The sequence below is a fragment of the Dermacentor andersoni genome, chromosome 8, assembly GCF_023375885.2.
Source record: "Dermacentor andersoni chromosome 8, qqDerAnde1_hic_scaffold, whole genome shotgun sequence".
Taxonomy (NCBI): domain Eukaryota; kingdom Metazoa; phylum Arthropoda; class Arachnida; order Ixodida; family Ixodidae; genus Dermacentor; species Dermacentor andersoni.
This window is the reverse complement of record NC_092821.1, coordinates 75,552,426-75,569,151: the sequence shown is the minus strand read 5'-3', so window position 1 is coordinate 75,569,151 and position 16,726 is coordinate 75,552,426. Positions and strand designations below refer to the sequence as shown.

The 16,726-nt window shown below is 48.3% G+C and overlaps 1 protein-coding gene across 2 annotated transcripts in view; it reads right to left on the bottom strand.

Moving 5' to 3' along the window:
* Positions 1 to 16,726, bottom strand: part of LOC126538794 (4-pyridoxate dehydrogenase-like) — a 74,566-nt gene that overhangs the window by 20,331 nt on the left and 37,509 nt on the right. Inside the window, exons 5-8 of one of the 2 annotated variants that reach the window (XM_055074986.1) lie at positions 15,118 to 15,255; positions 11,780 to 11,907; positions 6,373 to 6,540; positions 1,477 to 1,621 (exon numbers count right to left, since the gene is read on the bottom strand). In XM_055074986.1, coding sequence (XP_054930961.1) covers positions 1,477 to 1,621; positions 6,373 to 6,540; positions 11,780 to 11,907; positions 15,118 to 15,255 — 579 coding nt within the window. The remainder of the gene's footprint in view (positions 1 to 1,476; positions 1,622 to 6,372; positions 6,541 to 11,779; positions 11,908 to 15,117; positions 15,256 to 16,726) is intronic. The other variant, XM_055074987.1, reaches the window with a different exon arrangement.

The following is a 16,726-nucleotide window of genomic DNA, read 5'->3' as shown; positions in this document are numbered from 1 at the left end:
CCGCCGCCGCTAGGTAGCGGTACCGTTAGCACAGCTTATATCCTCATTCTTGCAGGCCATCAGCCTGGCGCAAGTACGTGATCGAAGTAATTGAATTTCTCAAAGTAAAATCGGCTACGTGGCTGACACAAGCCACCTCGCTTCCGGCATAAGAGTACCTGTTGAGATTAAAGCTGCGTTTGAAGATTGCACCAGCGAGGCCTCGGACTAAGGGCCTCTACCAGCTCCATTACTCATTTTAAATAAACTGCCCACCTCTCTCTCTCTCCTCTCTCCAAACTGCACGTCCACCAGGCGCGCGGGCTGTGTTTCTGACACGGAAAGTATTGGTTTCTTTTATGTATTTTCCAAGCATGCTTCACACAGCTAACTTTGTGTGCGCGTAAATGTGTTTAGGCAGACCGCGGTTTCAAAAAAAGAATGAATGTCAAGTTGAACGTTATTTCTCGCACAGGAGAAAGAGAGAAAGGGGGCGCAGGGGAAAATATTGCTCAATGAATCTTAACGTTTACCTGGCGCCCAGTAATGTCGCATGACAGGAGAGAGTGAACAAATCCACAGCAGCTACTACACCTTTGTAAAATTGAATGATCTTCATGAACCACTAGTAAATTAAAAGTCCAGCACAGATTCCTTTTTAAATTGCTCTTTTCTACGCAAACACTATAAAATATCTGATTATTTTTTATGTCACGGCTTGTCATACGACGAATTATTGCACAGGTTTATGGTGCGAACTGCGTTCATAGTTGGTCAAACACATATATGTTAATAACACTTCCGCTAAAACCCCGTTGTTGAGCACGACAGGTGAGTATATTTCCTCGAATAATTGTTTGCGGAATGACCTTTATTATAACATTTTCAAGAAATTCAAAATTCCCACCGCAAGGCCTGTGCCTCGTTCCAGCTTGCAGCCGTTAGGGGCAAGTGGTTCACCTAGGGGCAAGTTGTTCAGTATTTCTCCCTGTGCTTCGTCCGCTTCTCAGAAAACAAAACAGTTCTCAGTGTTCTAAGTATCCTGCGCACTAATCAGACACTGCGATTACGTCCAGGTACATTGAGGCGTGTAATGAAACAATTTATTTCCATAATGAAATAGATTGTTCGGTTTATCTTCCGGAAACCACGTAGAAGGTTACAAGGGAAGCCATTAGAGGGAGCTCCGTATAATTGGGACTTCCTGTGGGCCGTGCGCCGAAAGCATGGTGCACAGGCGCTGTTGCACTCCACACCAGTGTTAATGTGGCTGCCGCGGTCGGGAATCGAACTCTCGACCTAGTCGTGTTGAGAAGTGCAGCGTCATATCCACTTAGCAGCCACGGTGGCCCTCCAGTATTCCGGATATCTTTTTTGACAAGCACAATGCGAAGCTAAGCTTAGAGAACGAAGACGACCAGTTATTGCCATCTACGACAACTACGTCAAGTGAACAGTGCTACAGGCTACCTCAGGGATGCTCTGCGTCATACTCGCCTGTTTGGTTGTGCTTGTACAATTCTTCGCTCTTCTGCAAGTCACTCAGTCCTATATAATCTTTGTCTGTGGTGACCACAAGGCCCAAGAAAACGACGTGGTCCTGGAGGCCCCATCCTACCGGCAGGTTGGCCACTCTTGTAATCTGCAAATTGGTTTGAAGATATCACGGAACTGCTTTTGAAGGACGAGTTATGGACTAAAACGTCGTTCATCTGCTGAGGTTTGCGTAAGCTGGGGTACCGGGTCTATTGCAGTAATGAAGGTTGAGTTCTGCTTGAGCTCACTTTCTCTCGCAGTTAGAACTATCAGCCATTTGCCTTTCCCTACGATGCCCCGATGCACGTGGTAGGTATACAGTTTAAAGGAATGCGCTTCACGCCTGAGAACATGCTATGTAGCTTCGTTGGCTGTAACCTATAAGGCCAGTTGACACACAATTGTGTCACCTCGTTCGAGTCGGTGTATCCCGCCACAGCCGCCGCCCGAGCAAGCAACGGCTACAAGCACTGCCCTTAAGCCTAAAAGGCTCACTGACCAACTAAACAGTTATTTGACGTAATCGAACCCATACAGCTTACTTGTAAACAGTGCCTTGCGAACAAATAACTGGGAATTGTGAGTAGGAAACAAGCAACAAGGCATTGTGAACAATAAACTCATGCGTTCCCAAACGTAAGTTGGCACTTGACGTAGTCACTGACCAGAACCCTATGTGTTTTTTTTTTCTTATATTGTTACCTGACCAGACGAGTTTTACTCAAATTATTCATTCGTCATGAAAGGCCTTGCCTACTTTTAGATTCTTACATGTTTCGCCAGTGTCGGTGACCTCTGCTGTGCCGTCTAAACAGAAGCTCACTCTGGTCAGAGTCGTGGCTCAGACATTGGTCAGAAAAATGAACACACATTATGGCTTTCGAAAGAGTGATGAAATTTATTGTTCAAACACCTCAATGTCCGAGCCGTCGAGGACAGACGTTATGGGCGTTCTATCGGCTTCTGTGTGGCTGGATATGACGATGAAACGTACTAACGCCTAAAATTAATCGATGTCGCTCGCTCCGAGACAAACATACCAGGCAGGCTAGCGCAGTCATGAGATGCACGGACGACCACGCCGTACCCAAGGCGCGCCAAGGAGTCGCTATTTCTCCCTGAGGAAGATTGCCGGCGATTCCCGCGCGACCAAGAGAGTGCGACCGATGCGCTTCTCACCCCTTGTCACCCAATTACATCCAAAAGTACCACTTCTCTCACACGCCGAAGGCCAACTCTTACTCGCTTAGCATTTATTGATTTATTGATAGCGGCGCTCTAGCGCGACGAATAAAATGCCCTGTGCAGATTCATTGAGTATACCTTTGGTTAAAGAACTAAGATGGTCAAAATTAATCCGGGGTCCCTACTACGGTGTGCCTCACAATGAGACCTGGTTTTAACACGTGAAACGCCAGAATTTAATCTTTTTAACGCGCATGAAGCTGTAACAATGTTTACTGTCTATCTGACAACGAAGGCCGGGGCGCAAACCAAAACCGAGCGCTGTATTGGAAAGCAAACCGGTGAACCGGGCTTCGAAATCGAAGAGTAGCGACAAGCAGCATGCCTAGATTTGCGCCGTTAAGCCGCGCAAATCTGCCTGAACAACAACAATACCTAGTAATATGATCATTGAACATTCAATAATCGATAGATCTATGCGAATGCTTGAATAAAACGTTTTACTTTCCACCCGTAGATCAAAACAGCGGGTGTCATGCAACCTTGCTCCCGTTTGATAGTACAGTAACTATGACGCCAAAAAGCGATCGTAACGCGTTTTAAAATGATTTCAGACTACAGCACTACATGACAGCGTGAAGTGGCTTATTTAATAGTGCTGTTAAACAGTGAACCACCAAAAACATTACCTCCTTAACTATCAGTAGGCAATAATGCCTTTAGACAGTATTTTGTCCAAATAAAGGCCCCGTGCTGCCTACAAACCGCTCCTACACACGCGCGCCAGCAACGCGTCCCGCGGAGCGGGCATGGAAATGGCGCACGCGTAGCCGATGACGCAGTTGTCTCCACCCTATACAGAGCGACGGGCGAGGAGGACATTGAGGCCGCCTAATGCTACGTAGAGAAACTGGAAAAAATTCAGGGCACAGCAAAGGCACGCGGATTGCCGGCAACATTGGGCGGCAGCCATATCCCTTCCAGACCGACGATACATGACCGATGCACTGCTGGCGTGTGTTGGGTAACAAACTGGGATTTTTGCGCGCCTGCATCTCGTGTTCCGCTCAGCAGAACTGGAATATTTATTTTTCTCCAAATGAATACCACAGTGACTCCGAGATATCGATGGGTATGAACGTACTGCGCGGTAAGCCTCACTACGCTGCATCAAATGAAACGGTACAGAAACGCATGAAATGTGGGGCGATATTTGCGATGCCACCGTACTTTCTTCGTCCCTACATGGGTGTCGTCTTGCGTCAAATGCTATGTTCGCTAGGTCCGGAGCTGCATAGATAGATAGCCAACCTCTCTATCATTCTTTTTGATCGCACTCCTTCTAGTGTAGACGGCCATTTACCTGAATAAAATAATTAACGTAAAAAAGGTATTTTAAGACGAGGAGGCGTGTCAGGCGACCGGAAAACCATATAAGAAAAGCGGAACCATAAAATACTGCGCAGATTGCGCACATATATTTTTGGAAGGCTATACTCTGCTTTCGCAGGGCTGTTGGCATAAAACGACGTACGAGGTTACTTAGAGATGAAATGCCGGTTGGCAAACTCCAAGCGTTCAAAATTCAGCTGTAGCAGGCTGTACGCTGTTTTCAATATAGTGCCAAGCAGCGCGAGCGGAAAGAACAGTGCAGCTTACTTTGAAGGTTTGTACGTTGTTTTCAATGGCGCTAAGCAGAGTAGGCCGGGCGAACTGAACAGCTAAAGTTTATCGGTCATATACAAAAAGTCCAGTCATGCGAGTTAAACCATCCAGGAAACTGCGCATATATGATTACTAAAAGAGTTGTGCGAGAAACCCTCGACGATGATTGTTAAGTAAACGAACAGCCCGAATTAACGTGGGAGCGTACGAACGAACGAACGAGCAACAGTCCCCCCCTCCCTATTTCCCAACCCCTGCAACTTGGTTGCGCAAGAGCTCATGCGCTTTATCTACCTACCTACCTACGACCACCAACCACCGCCAACCCCGAAAACGGAAGCCAAGCAGAACGCCATTCCTGGTCGTCCTTCCGGCTCAGAATACAATATAAATTTTTCAGGCTCCGTTCGGTTGCTGTACTCGAAGGCGCAGCCACCAGGCATGATGCTGAGCTAATTTCTGGCGACTTTGTTGGCACGCGTTGAATAAAGCGACAAAGTTTTGCTAAAAGTCCATGCACGCTGAGTGTTCAACGCGCATACACCGAAGGCGCTTGGAAGGGGGTATGGAGGCGGGAGCTCGCGTGAGACAAGCGACCCGATCAGCACGGAAGACAAAGGCGATACTCCGAAATTTTCGCCATTTACTCAATAGTACGTAGAGTGCAACGCCAGCTGTCCAGTGAAGGATCAACGCTTTAACAGCGCTTCCCTAAAACAATCATGAGGATTTGCTTAAGCAAGGCGGCCTTTATTCCAATGCTTTCAAAGAGACGTCGAAAGCACCCTGTTATATTTTTTTTTACGGGACAACCCAAATATGAAGACATGGCAAACCCAAGGAGGTTTACAAAAAGTTATTTTTAAATCACCTTGGGCAGAACACGCTGGATGATCTCGGAGATCATGCATTGACACCAGATGGTTATTCCTGAGCGAAAATCACCACGCAGTGTGATTGCAAGGCCTCAAAAATCGCACTACGCACGCTGCCACACCACCCGATCTCAGAGGCTATGGTCAGTGAAGCGCAGACACGACGTTAATCGAGCAGCGCCGCTACTGTCCTCTTTCTAACAATTGCACATATCTTGTTCAAATGACATAGTTTACACCCATAAGTAGAGAAAGCTATGGTCAGCGTCCATGAAGCCTCACGCTCATTAGTCGGCAGAACAGGCGCGTACTCCTTCATACTAACTCACCAATATTTTTGTAAGCTATGTCTTCGCTCATACTGGCGCGCACTGACATTCACCGGCACTCACTCACGTGCCTACTCATGCTCACCAACGCTCATTTGCATTCATAGCTGTTTTCATTCGCACTTACCACGTTACCAACGCCCATTCGCGCTCATTCTGGCGTTAGCTCCCACTTACTGAGACTCACTTCCATACATACGTACCTAGAGTCACTCAAGCTGACACTCAGGTCAATCCATTTAAAATAGGCACCACTGAGTGAGATGTCGCAGTGAGGTTTCCGTCATAGTCATTGCTCTATCATGGTCTCCTCGTTCGCTTGCCACGTCACATAAGCGCACCTATGCTCCATCGCAAAAGCCGTTCGCAGCGCCGCCGAAGGTACGAGACGTACACGGGTAATGTCCTTGCGCAGCGTAATATAGTTCCGGGTGTAACTGTCTGATTAATGGCAGGATAGATAGTGTTGCTTCTTTTTTCTTGGTACATGATACGTTACAGCGATACGTGACATGCTAGGACCTTTACCGCGAATTCAGCAGCCGCTGAGAAGACGGTGAGGCGCGGACCAACACATCTCAAAGGGCATTTGACCTTCTTTATTGATTAAGGAGTCCGACAGCGTCCACAATGCTGCAAACGATTTGTGAGATTCAGTATACAATTTTGAACTGAAGTAAAGACAATACAAGCACTCATAGTACCACTAATATACGTGTGTGCCAAAGAGTTGCGAAGAGCCTCATAATACTTCGACACAATGTTTTCGAAAAGCAGTGTTGTACAGAAAAAAACGAACGTACTTTGTGCTTCTTTAGCTCCTCGGTAGGCCCGATCCCGGACAGCATCAGCAGTTTGGGCGTGTTTATGGCACCAGCAGACAATATCACCTCTCGGCCAGCAGACACACTCGTAACTTTGCCGTCTTTGATGAACTGTACGCCGATGGCTCGTTTCTTCTCAAAAAGAATCTAAAAAGAGGAAACAAAATAAACGCTATCTACAAGCCGTCGTGCTTACCACGACTTAAATCAACGGGTACTTTTACTTCAACGTTACCCAGTGCGATATCGTTGTGGACTGACATTACTGACGACATCGCCGGCCTTCAATACTGCGACATGTTTCCTGACGACCTCTACCAACATCTGTTGTTTTGGCATGCAAGACAGAAAAACTTTATTGGTTGCAAACCATGACACACCCAAGAAGTCAACAAGCCTGTTTTTAAGGACTGACGATGACGAGAGTGTTAAGCACGGACAGATCAAACCCACGGAAGACCACCATGCCCCCACCAAAACAAAAATATCTGCAACCGGTGCGTGGTGCAGAACCCACAAGCCGACCACGAATGCCAGTTACAATGCAAACTATGTGAACTTCCTCACGAGATGGCAAGCGAGAAGTGCGAGAAGAGATTAAAGCCAGGACCACCACCCCTGTTCGTGAGAGCAAGTAAATCAAGAGGCAGACAGCCACCTATAACGAGGGAGACAAGGGCAAGCCCCTCGGAATATCAAACAAATGAAAACAGCAGAGTATTCAGTACAGCTCATATCCAGAACGAAGAATGCCAGCTGAAAGAAGACATCTTTAAAACCTGGTCCATGTCTTTGTCGCTTTCCCGGTCTCGGTCTCAAAAAATTTCAGGTCAAGGTCTACTACGAAGAAAATTATCGAGTACGCAAACAGCAACTTGCTGCCTATGCAACAACAAAAACAGCAGATCAGCTGGATGGAAGTGATATCCAGTCCCAAGCCGAAAACGAACCCGTTTCCGCCATTGCCAATGGAAGAGCGAAGCTCTAGGTATTAGGAAACCTCCTTTCCCAGAAGGCAAAGCGTCGACCTGAGGAATCGGAATAAAGGGCTCATGAAGCGCGTCTAGAAAAGCAAGAAACACTTCAAGAAGAAAGGGACAGAAGAGCTCACACCAGGGAAGAAGCCCTGGAGAAGAAGCTCCAACAACTCATTGACCAATTGCAGAAGCAGCAGCAACCGACCACAACACCAATGCCACTGAGGGAACCCACTCCTCCGAAAGAGGACCTCGAATCGGGAATAGAGTTCAAGATAAACAAGGCGCGAGCCGAAGATAAAGCTGAACTGAGAAATGAGTTCCAGGCAGCACTGGCTCAGGCCACCGACACCATAAGCTAATCGGTGGCAGCCATCGTCCAAGCAGCCGTACAAACGTTCTGCCAGGAGATGACCTAGGTGGGAAACGAATTCAGCCAACGCAAATCCGTCCTAGAATATGACAGAGAGCAGGCCCGAAAAAAGCCAATATATCCGATCAGAGAATCACAGATCAACGAGACTCTGGGAAGCCAAGGTGGCGAGTAAGATAGCAAAGAAAGAAGTGATCCAAACCCTCAACATTTGGCAATGGAACTGCAGAGCATTAAATCAGAAACGGCTAAATCTACTTTATCTATGCACCCTACACCAACCCTACGTCGTCACGCTAGAGGAAACAGAAAGAGATAATATTAAGATGCGCGGCTACAAAACGCACATTGTCCAGGGAAGGACCCGGACGCCCGTCCTGATCAAAAAACATCACACGACGCAACAACACCAAATGAACCACCAAATCGCACATACTCTGATCGAGCTGGTTCCTCACAAGAAAACGCTGCAGAGCCTCTACATCCTGAATGTGTACAGTCCACCGCGCGACACCCTCAAGGACTTGGACAAGTTCCTGAGAGAAGGGAAGAAAGTCACAAAGGGTCACAAGCTCCTCATAGTGGGCGACTTTAACGCTCCGTGGCTTGGGGCTACAGGGAAACCAACAAGGAGGGTATGGACGTGCACAACACGGCACAGTACAAGCAATTGATGTTGTGGACTGATCTTCAATTACCAAGTAGAATCGGCAACAGCGTCTCCAGAGACACCAGTCCAGACCTGACCTTCTCCAGTGACCTAAGCAAGTCGAGTGCTCGAGACTGGACGAAACTCTGGACAGCAACTATCACATCATCCAGACCGAAATCACGCACCACAACACACCATTGTAAGAGTACGTTAGGCCAAATTGCTGGCCCATCTTCCGAAAGGATGGACACCCCAGAAGCCTCGAGGAAATCGAGGAGTGGAACAAGAACGTGATAGATATGGTTATCAAGTACACTAAGACCCTCCAACTCACATCGGATAGTGCTGAAGTCGACCCACATCCACTTCACCCCTGGGAGGCTAGACAAGGACTTTTCGAAAGATGGAAGAAGCTGAAGAGAAATCGCCAACTCGAGATCAGCATTGCTGTAATCTCCCGACAGGCAGAGGAGTATGCTGAAATACTCGGACGCCAGAATTGTAATCAAGTGTGCGACCAAGCATAGGGAACCGTAAGCAACCGAAAGACCTGGCCCATTCAAAAGACACTCTTTGCCAAGACGGGCTCAAATACTGTCACCAGGCTATATATGCAAAGACTTATGCACAAGGAGGCTAGACAAGGACTTTTCAAAAGATGAAAGAAGCTGAAGAGAAACCGCAAACTCGAGATCAGCATTGCTGTAATCTCCCGACAGGCAGAGGAGTATGCTGAAATACTCGGACGCCAGAATTGGAATCAAGTGTGCGACCAACTATAGGGAACCGTAAGCAACCGAAAGGCCTGGCACATTCAAAAGACACTCTTTGCCAAGACGGGATCAAAAACTGTCACCAGGCTATATATACAAAGACTTATGCACAAGTTTTAGGGCAGCGACAAAGAAGTGCTCGTAGCCGTTACCGAGAAATAGCTCGGAAATGAGCAACAACGAAAGGCGCAGCCCGTCATACCTTCGCAGTACGAGGAGGAACCCAACCCGGATCTAGATCAACCTTTCACCAAACCGGAGATTGTTGCAGCCTTAGGAAACCTCACGAGAAGCACGACGCCCAGACGGGACAAAATTAGCAAGGCCCTCCGTAACCTGGACGACGGGGCAACGGAGAGTTCACTAAAGTACATAAATGAAAGCTGGGAGACCGGCAGTATACCGGCTTCCTGGAAATACGCGGACGTAACGATGATCCCGAACCCGGCAAGCTACAGAACCTGTGCCTGATCTCTTTCACGTCGTGCGCGGGGAAACTCTTCGAGCATGGGGTCCACAATCGACTCTCGCCCTACGTGGAAGGGCGAGTCATTACCTGCCGAACAATATGTTCGGTTTCGGGCCTAACCTTTCTACCCAGTACATTTTACTTCAGCTAAACGAAGAAGACATCGGCGGTATCAGCACATGCCATAAAAGTGCAATCCCGGCACTCGACGTTAAGGGGGCATTCGACAACGTCTTCCACAAAGCAGTGCTAAACAGCCTACAGCATACCAAATGTGGACAGCGGACGTTGAACTGCGTGTGGGACTTCCTTACGGGTCGAACGGCGGCCATTGGCCTGGGGAACTTCAGGACTGACAAGATCCAAATACCGCAGAAAGGAACCCCCTGTTGCTCTTCAATATAGCGATGAGGGGATTGCCGAACCTCCTGGAAAACATCACGGGTATCCGTCACGCAATCTACGTGGACGACCTGATCGTGTGGCCGTGCACGGGATCGGCGGGTGAACAACAAGACGCCCTGCAGAGAGTCATCGACAGGACCGAGTGTCATCTACACCGTTGCGGTCTCTCATGCTCCCCGGAAAAGTCGGAGCTCCTAATCCTGGAAAAGAGGACCAGAGGACGGCCTCCCCAGAAGACATCAGACCCAACATTGACCCTGAGCGAAGTCTACGTACCCGAGGTGGACATTATCCATGTCACGCATCTGGTGCGAAGGGGGACTAACAGAAAACATTGCCTGAAGGAGCAGGACACAATAAAAATTAGCACCAGCCCTGATACTCAGCAGAGTTGCTTACGACGCCCCGTACCTGCATCTCAAGAACAGCGAAAGGGTTAAACTAAAGACTCTCATCCGAAAGAACCACAAATTGGCACTAGGGCTTCCCCCGACGACGTAGACGGAGGCGCTGCTCTGTCTGGGTCTTCGTATTATTTGGGAGAAACTACCAGAGGCCCACAAGACGAGTCAAATATAGCGACTCAAGCTCACCAGCACGGCCAGGGACACGCTAAGAAGACTCAGCTACCCAGTCGAATATGAATCTCGAAAACAGCGGATCTCTCTACTCCTGAGCGAGAAGATCGCGGGGGCCAGCTTCCTGAGAAACATTTACCCGGAACATAACCGAGAAAGGAGGCAAGGGACAGGACAATATCTACATAAGGCCTACGAAGGATCAAGAAGTGGAGAAATCAGATATACCGACGCGATAAAGTACCCGAACAAAGCAGTCCACGCTGTCAGCGTTATCAACAGCCAGGGAGAAGAGGTAGCAGAAGCCTCAGTGAATACCCCAGACAGGCTACGCGGAAGAAACGGCGATAGCTCTGGCGGCCACGACGGGCAAGCGAGAGGAAGATCACATCACTGTCACCACGGACTCACAAACAGCATGCAAAAATTACCAAACGGGCCGCATTTCTAAAGAACCCCTGAGCAACCTCGAGAAACTTGAAAATTTTCAACAAATATACTTTGCCTGGGCTCCGAGACTCGAGTCCCTGGCAGGTAATCTAGGGCTCACGCTGCTGCCCCAGGTCACATTCTTCGGGCTATCCCACCGGGTTCACGAGCCCCAGTAAACTTACACGATGGCGTCCCAAAAAGGTACAGCGACATCCTGAGCCACTACAGACGGGCCAGCAGGACCTACGTACCCTCGCATCTCAAGCTGACTAGAGAAGAAGCGGTAATGTTCCGCAAACTACAGGCCTGCACATTCTGGCATGCCACCCTGCTGCCCGCCATATACCCTTCGACTTACAATTGTGCCTTCTGCTCTGCACCCAATACCCTCTACCACATGGTAAGGGAGTGTGGCCACAACTTATCGACACCACACCTAACTGGACCAACTATAAAGCAGTGGAAGGCCCTACTGACAAGCGCGAGCCCTGAAGACCAGCATTGTCTGATGAGCAGGACCAAGCTATCGGCTCATGCTCACGGCATCCTGGACTAGGGACGCCACCCACCTCGGACGACTCCACCTTCAGCTCATTTTTACAAATAAAGTTTATTCCTCCTCCTCCTCTACATATTAGCCGAGACACCCTTTATTCTTCCTACTGTTTGCATCATTTGCATTTTCTATGCATTCATGTTCGTTTGACAAAATATACGCTGTCCTTACCTTAGTGACAGTGCTTTTCGTAGACACGTGTAGGTGACCCTCACGAATCTGGCGCACGCTCGTTAGGAAGCACTTGTTCGCGCTCATCCTCACTCCAGCAGCTGTGTTGCATTGTGCTCTCGAATAACCTGTGGGTAAGGCAGAAACCAATGCAACTCACTTTGCTGCGAATGTTTCAAAACATTCCCAACGCTGAAGTCAAATTGCAGTTTCCTTGCAAAAAGCGGCAGGACAGACTTCTGTCACACAAGAAAATACAAAAGGCGTATTGCACATTATTTTTACAGTACCTTCAACCAAACCAGGTCCTTCGACTGAAAAATGTGCACGAGCAAGGTTCGTGTCATAAATGTTTCATGCTTCATGGCACAGCACGCTGGCTGTATCGTACTTTAGGCCTTGCACACGCGTTACCGTAGATGCCAGAAATATAAGCATAAAATTGTATTACACTCTGAATGTCTTTTTTCTTCTAGTGCGTGTTCGCGTCCCACAATTACAAACAGACGAAATAAACCATGATGAAATAAAAAGTTCTTAGTTTACTTGTTTACTTATATCGTATTTGTTATGCATGTCTCTATCTGTTACCTTCTGCGAATCCAACTTTCTACCCTAAATATTCTGATCCTGTTCTCGCGAAAGTGTGTGCTAATAATTCAGTCAAACTCACAAATTGGTGTTTATTTAACAACAAATCCTAGCGACGATGGCTCCATGCCCCTTGGCAATGCAAGCCGTATCTCCCAAGGAGCTTGTCTTGTTCGCTCTCAGAGGTAGAGTCTCCCTATATATCTATCTGTCTCTCTCTCTTTCTTTCTCTGTGTGGTCTTGCTTCCGCTGTCTTTGACCCATCCGTGATCACACCAAGCCGTGACAACACAGAAGCGAGCTTCTACTTAGGCTACGGCCCAGTAACGTGAAGCTGGAATGCGAAAGGCGCTGTGACAGCTGCATTTCTTCATCAGGTATCAGAAAGGTTTAGCTTGTCCGGTATTTGGGTAAGCACAAGCGGACGGGGAGTTGGGGTGGAGGTGCAAACGGGAGCGGCCTGCATGGTGCAGCCACCTGGCGGCGCGGAGTTCACAAAGACAAAAACAGCTAACATTGCAGTAACCCAGTGTATTTTACTTTGCTGCATGTGTAAATTTTTGGCAGCAACGTGATTACGCCAGTGCTGAAAATTTACTGCCCTCGTTTACCCGAATACCGAACAAGCTCTATATTTTCTTCGGGCTACATAGGCGGTGAGTGCCCCTGCTAACAAATCAACTGACTGTCATGGTTCTTGGCGCCGGAAAATGTGGAAGCCCAGCAGAGAAGCGCCAGTGCGTACGCCTACTAACAATTTCGCTCACTGTGGGGACAAGAGTATTAGTAGGCGTTAGTAGGCATGTTAGTAGCCGTACTAACCTCTTGCTCACTGCCCTACCACAATAAGCCTCGTTTGTCGACAAAGCAGCGGCCATAAAGTTTATACAATACAGCAGCCAGTACGATTCTATTTGTACCACAACTCGCTACCGACAACTTGAGGCAACTCAACAGACAGTCTGTCTCGGTGCAACTTGAAATGGTGGCGCTAGATCAAATCACGGACGTTACAGTAAAACCACGAAAAAATGTGTTGGCTATTGACGTCACGCATGAGACTGCGCTGACAAATTTGAGTAATGTTACATAACTTTGTGGCATAAAGCTCGACTCGTACATCCCCCTCGTCAGTGGTAGCACTACTGTTGTTATCTACGACGTGGACGCCTCCCTCCCTAGCGCTGACTTGCTGATTCTAGTGATGCCTGCCATCGATGGCGTCGCCATAACCCATGTGTATCGCCTCGGCACATCCCGCTGGGTGAAAATTATTTTCAAGGGCGAGACTCTCCCTTCGCACGTCAAGGTGGGCCACTTTAGGCACCCTGTGCGGCCATTTATCCCAAGGCCACTCCACTGCCGCAACTGTATGAGGCTGGGACACGTGAGCACCATGTGCCAGAACACGAGATTTTGCTCCCGCTGCAGCGAGCTCCATGCTGCAGACTCATGTGCAGCCACGGTTCTCAGATGCACCAATTGCCTTGGGTCCCATGATGCCTCCTCGAAGGACTGCCCCAAAAGGAAGAAGGAAAAGGTGGTCTTGAAGCAGATGGCGAGAGACCGCCCGTCTCGTTGGAAAGCTGTTGCGGCCGTTAGAAAGCGATGCTCCAGGCGCCGTCAGATGTCAGACTTCAAAGAACGCTGATGCCTCTGTGACGAGTACGCCCCATACGACAACATATCCTCATCTGCCTCCTAGGCCTGGAGAAATCGAATCTAAATCTGAAAAGGTCATGGCGGAGACCAATGCAACTGGGTCCGCACTATTGAAGCCAAAGCCAGAGCCACAGCGGTAGTCTGGACCGAAGCCGCAGCCGATACCACAGCCGATGCCGCAGCCTACAGCCAATGCCATAGCCGATGCCACAGCCGGAGCAACGTGAAGTGATACAGCTGCGCACCGCTGTAGATTGCACTGAGCGGGTTCCTGACAAATTGCCCGAAGAAGACCGGGAAGTGGTTATGATTTTCCGGTCTCCCCCCTGATGAATACTTTTCGAATGCTCTTGAATAACCTGCACACTCCGTCAGCACGAAGTGCAATGCGAGGGCTGGACGCTCTCAATTCAGTACTTGCAAATTTTGAGTAGGCATCATGGCTCACCCGCAGCATTCTATTCGCGCTGAAGTCAAAAAGGCTGTGTTTTACTCTAACGATATAATTCCACGTACTGCAACGTACTGCTGACGACCAATGGCTCGTTGGTCTTCACATGTGACTTTACCGTGCATCACCAGAGATGGGCAAGCCCGAAATTACTAAGGTATCGGCGGGGCACTAGCTTGGACTTGACTGATTTCAAGGCACTTTGCTGCGTGCACGCACTCGTGTTCCCTCTCTTCCGCTTTCCTCTTTCTGTTCCCCTTTCCCTTCCCCAGTGTAGGGTAGCAAACCGGATACTCCTCTGGTTGACCTCCCTGCCTTTCCTTTCATTGCTCTCTCTCTTCCTCTCTCTCTCTCTCTCTCTCTCTCTCTCTATGGCGGCGACCCAGCGTGCTGCTGCCATGACATCGGCAGAAAAGCAACGGCGGTTGGAAAAGTGATGCGAGGCTCAGCGTTAACGGGAGGCCGCCATGACCACCTAGGAACGGGAGGAAATGTGGCGCGACGACTTTCACGGATAATTCAGTGGACTCAGAAAGCTATTCGTATACGTTGGCATTTAGCTTCAGCAGTTCCTACATGACTTTCCTTTTTTTTCTGAACTGTTGCCAATGGGAAGAGGTCTGGCAACTCTTACCTGATTGTTTATCGCCGTTGTAGTCAACGTACTCGTAGGGACACTCGCTACAGGCGTTGAGGAAGTGGTAGCTTAGCGGTGTGCTGTAGCGGGGGTAATTGATTGGTATTTCCCCTGTCCTTCCGTGGTAGTACGATTCTGCATGAAATAAACGTTGTTACCTATAAGGGCATCCTATTAAATGGCCACTTTGACTACGGCTTCTTAACTTCATGCTTCCTGAAAGGCAGAGCCGAAAATTTAGGGAGCGTAACGGGAGGGGCTAATGGGCCCTCTCAATGTGACAATTATGACTACAATGGGCCCCACCGGCTGCACTACCTGAGCTTTGAATTGTTATTGACTTGCCGTATTCGCATGATTTTCTTTCATTTTCTGCTGGTGATAGAACCCAGAGTTGCTTACGTGTCTCGCAACAAATGCCGTAAACTTCGGAATATAATGCAAATATGAGAGTAATACGAAGGGTGATTGTATGGCCGCAAAAGAAAACTACCAGTTTCATGCGCGCATATTGTTCAAGATCACTTAGTTTTTGTTACTTGGACACGTCAAATAAAACTGCAAGCTCTAAAAATATTGGTACCAGAAACATCACGAGAAGCATATTTGACACGATGAACCCAGAAAGAAATCTGTTATATTCGAAAATTGTACGGTATCTTTTCACGTGCGGCTTATCCAATAGGAATGGGGAGCGTTCGCAAGTACTTCAGGCTACATATAAATCTGCGCAACGACCATAAAAAAAACGCATATATTGTGGCTCTCTCACACTGCATTAACACTCAGTGATTGGTCAAATGTCCGGTGAGTATCATCATGATCATCACGCCCTTGTTACGCCCACTGTAGGGCAAAGGCCTCTCGCATACTTCTCCAACTACCCCGGTCATGTGCTAGTTGCGGCCATGTTGTCCCTGCAAACTTCTTCATCTCACCCGCCTACCTAACTTCCTGCCGCCCTTGCTACGCTTCCCTTCCCTTGGAATCCAGTCCGTAACCATTAATGACCATCAGTTATCTTCCCTCCTCATTACATTTCCTGCCCATGCCCCATTTCGATTTCTTAATTTCAACTAAGATATCATTAACTCGCGTTTGTTCCCTCACCCAATCTGCTCTTTTCTTATCCCTTAACGTTACACCCATCATTCTTGCATAGGTCGTTTCGTCATCCTCAATTTAAGTAGAGACGTTTTAGAGTAGATTTAAGTAGAGCCTCCAGATTTCTGCCCGTACGTGAGCACTGGTAAAACACAGCTGTTGTACACTTTTCTCTTGAGGGAAAATGGCAACCTGCTGTTCATGATCTCAGAATGCCTGCCAAACGCAACCCAGCCCATTCTTATTCTTCTGATTATTCCAGTCTCATGATCCGGATCTGCGCTCACTACCTGCCCTAAGTAGATGTATTCCCTTACCACTTCCAGTGCCTCGCTACCTATCGTAAACTGCTGTTCTCTTCCGAGATTGTTAAACATTACTTTAGTTTTCTGCAGATTAATGTTTAGACCCTCCCTTCTGCTTTGCCTCTCCAGGTCAGTGAGCATGCATTGCAATTGGTCCCTTCAGTTACTAAGCAAGGCAATATCATCAGCGAATCTCA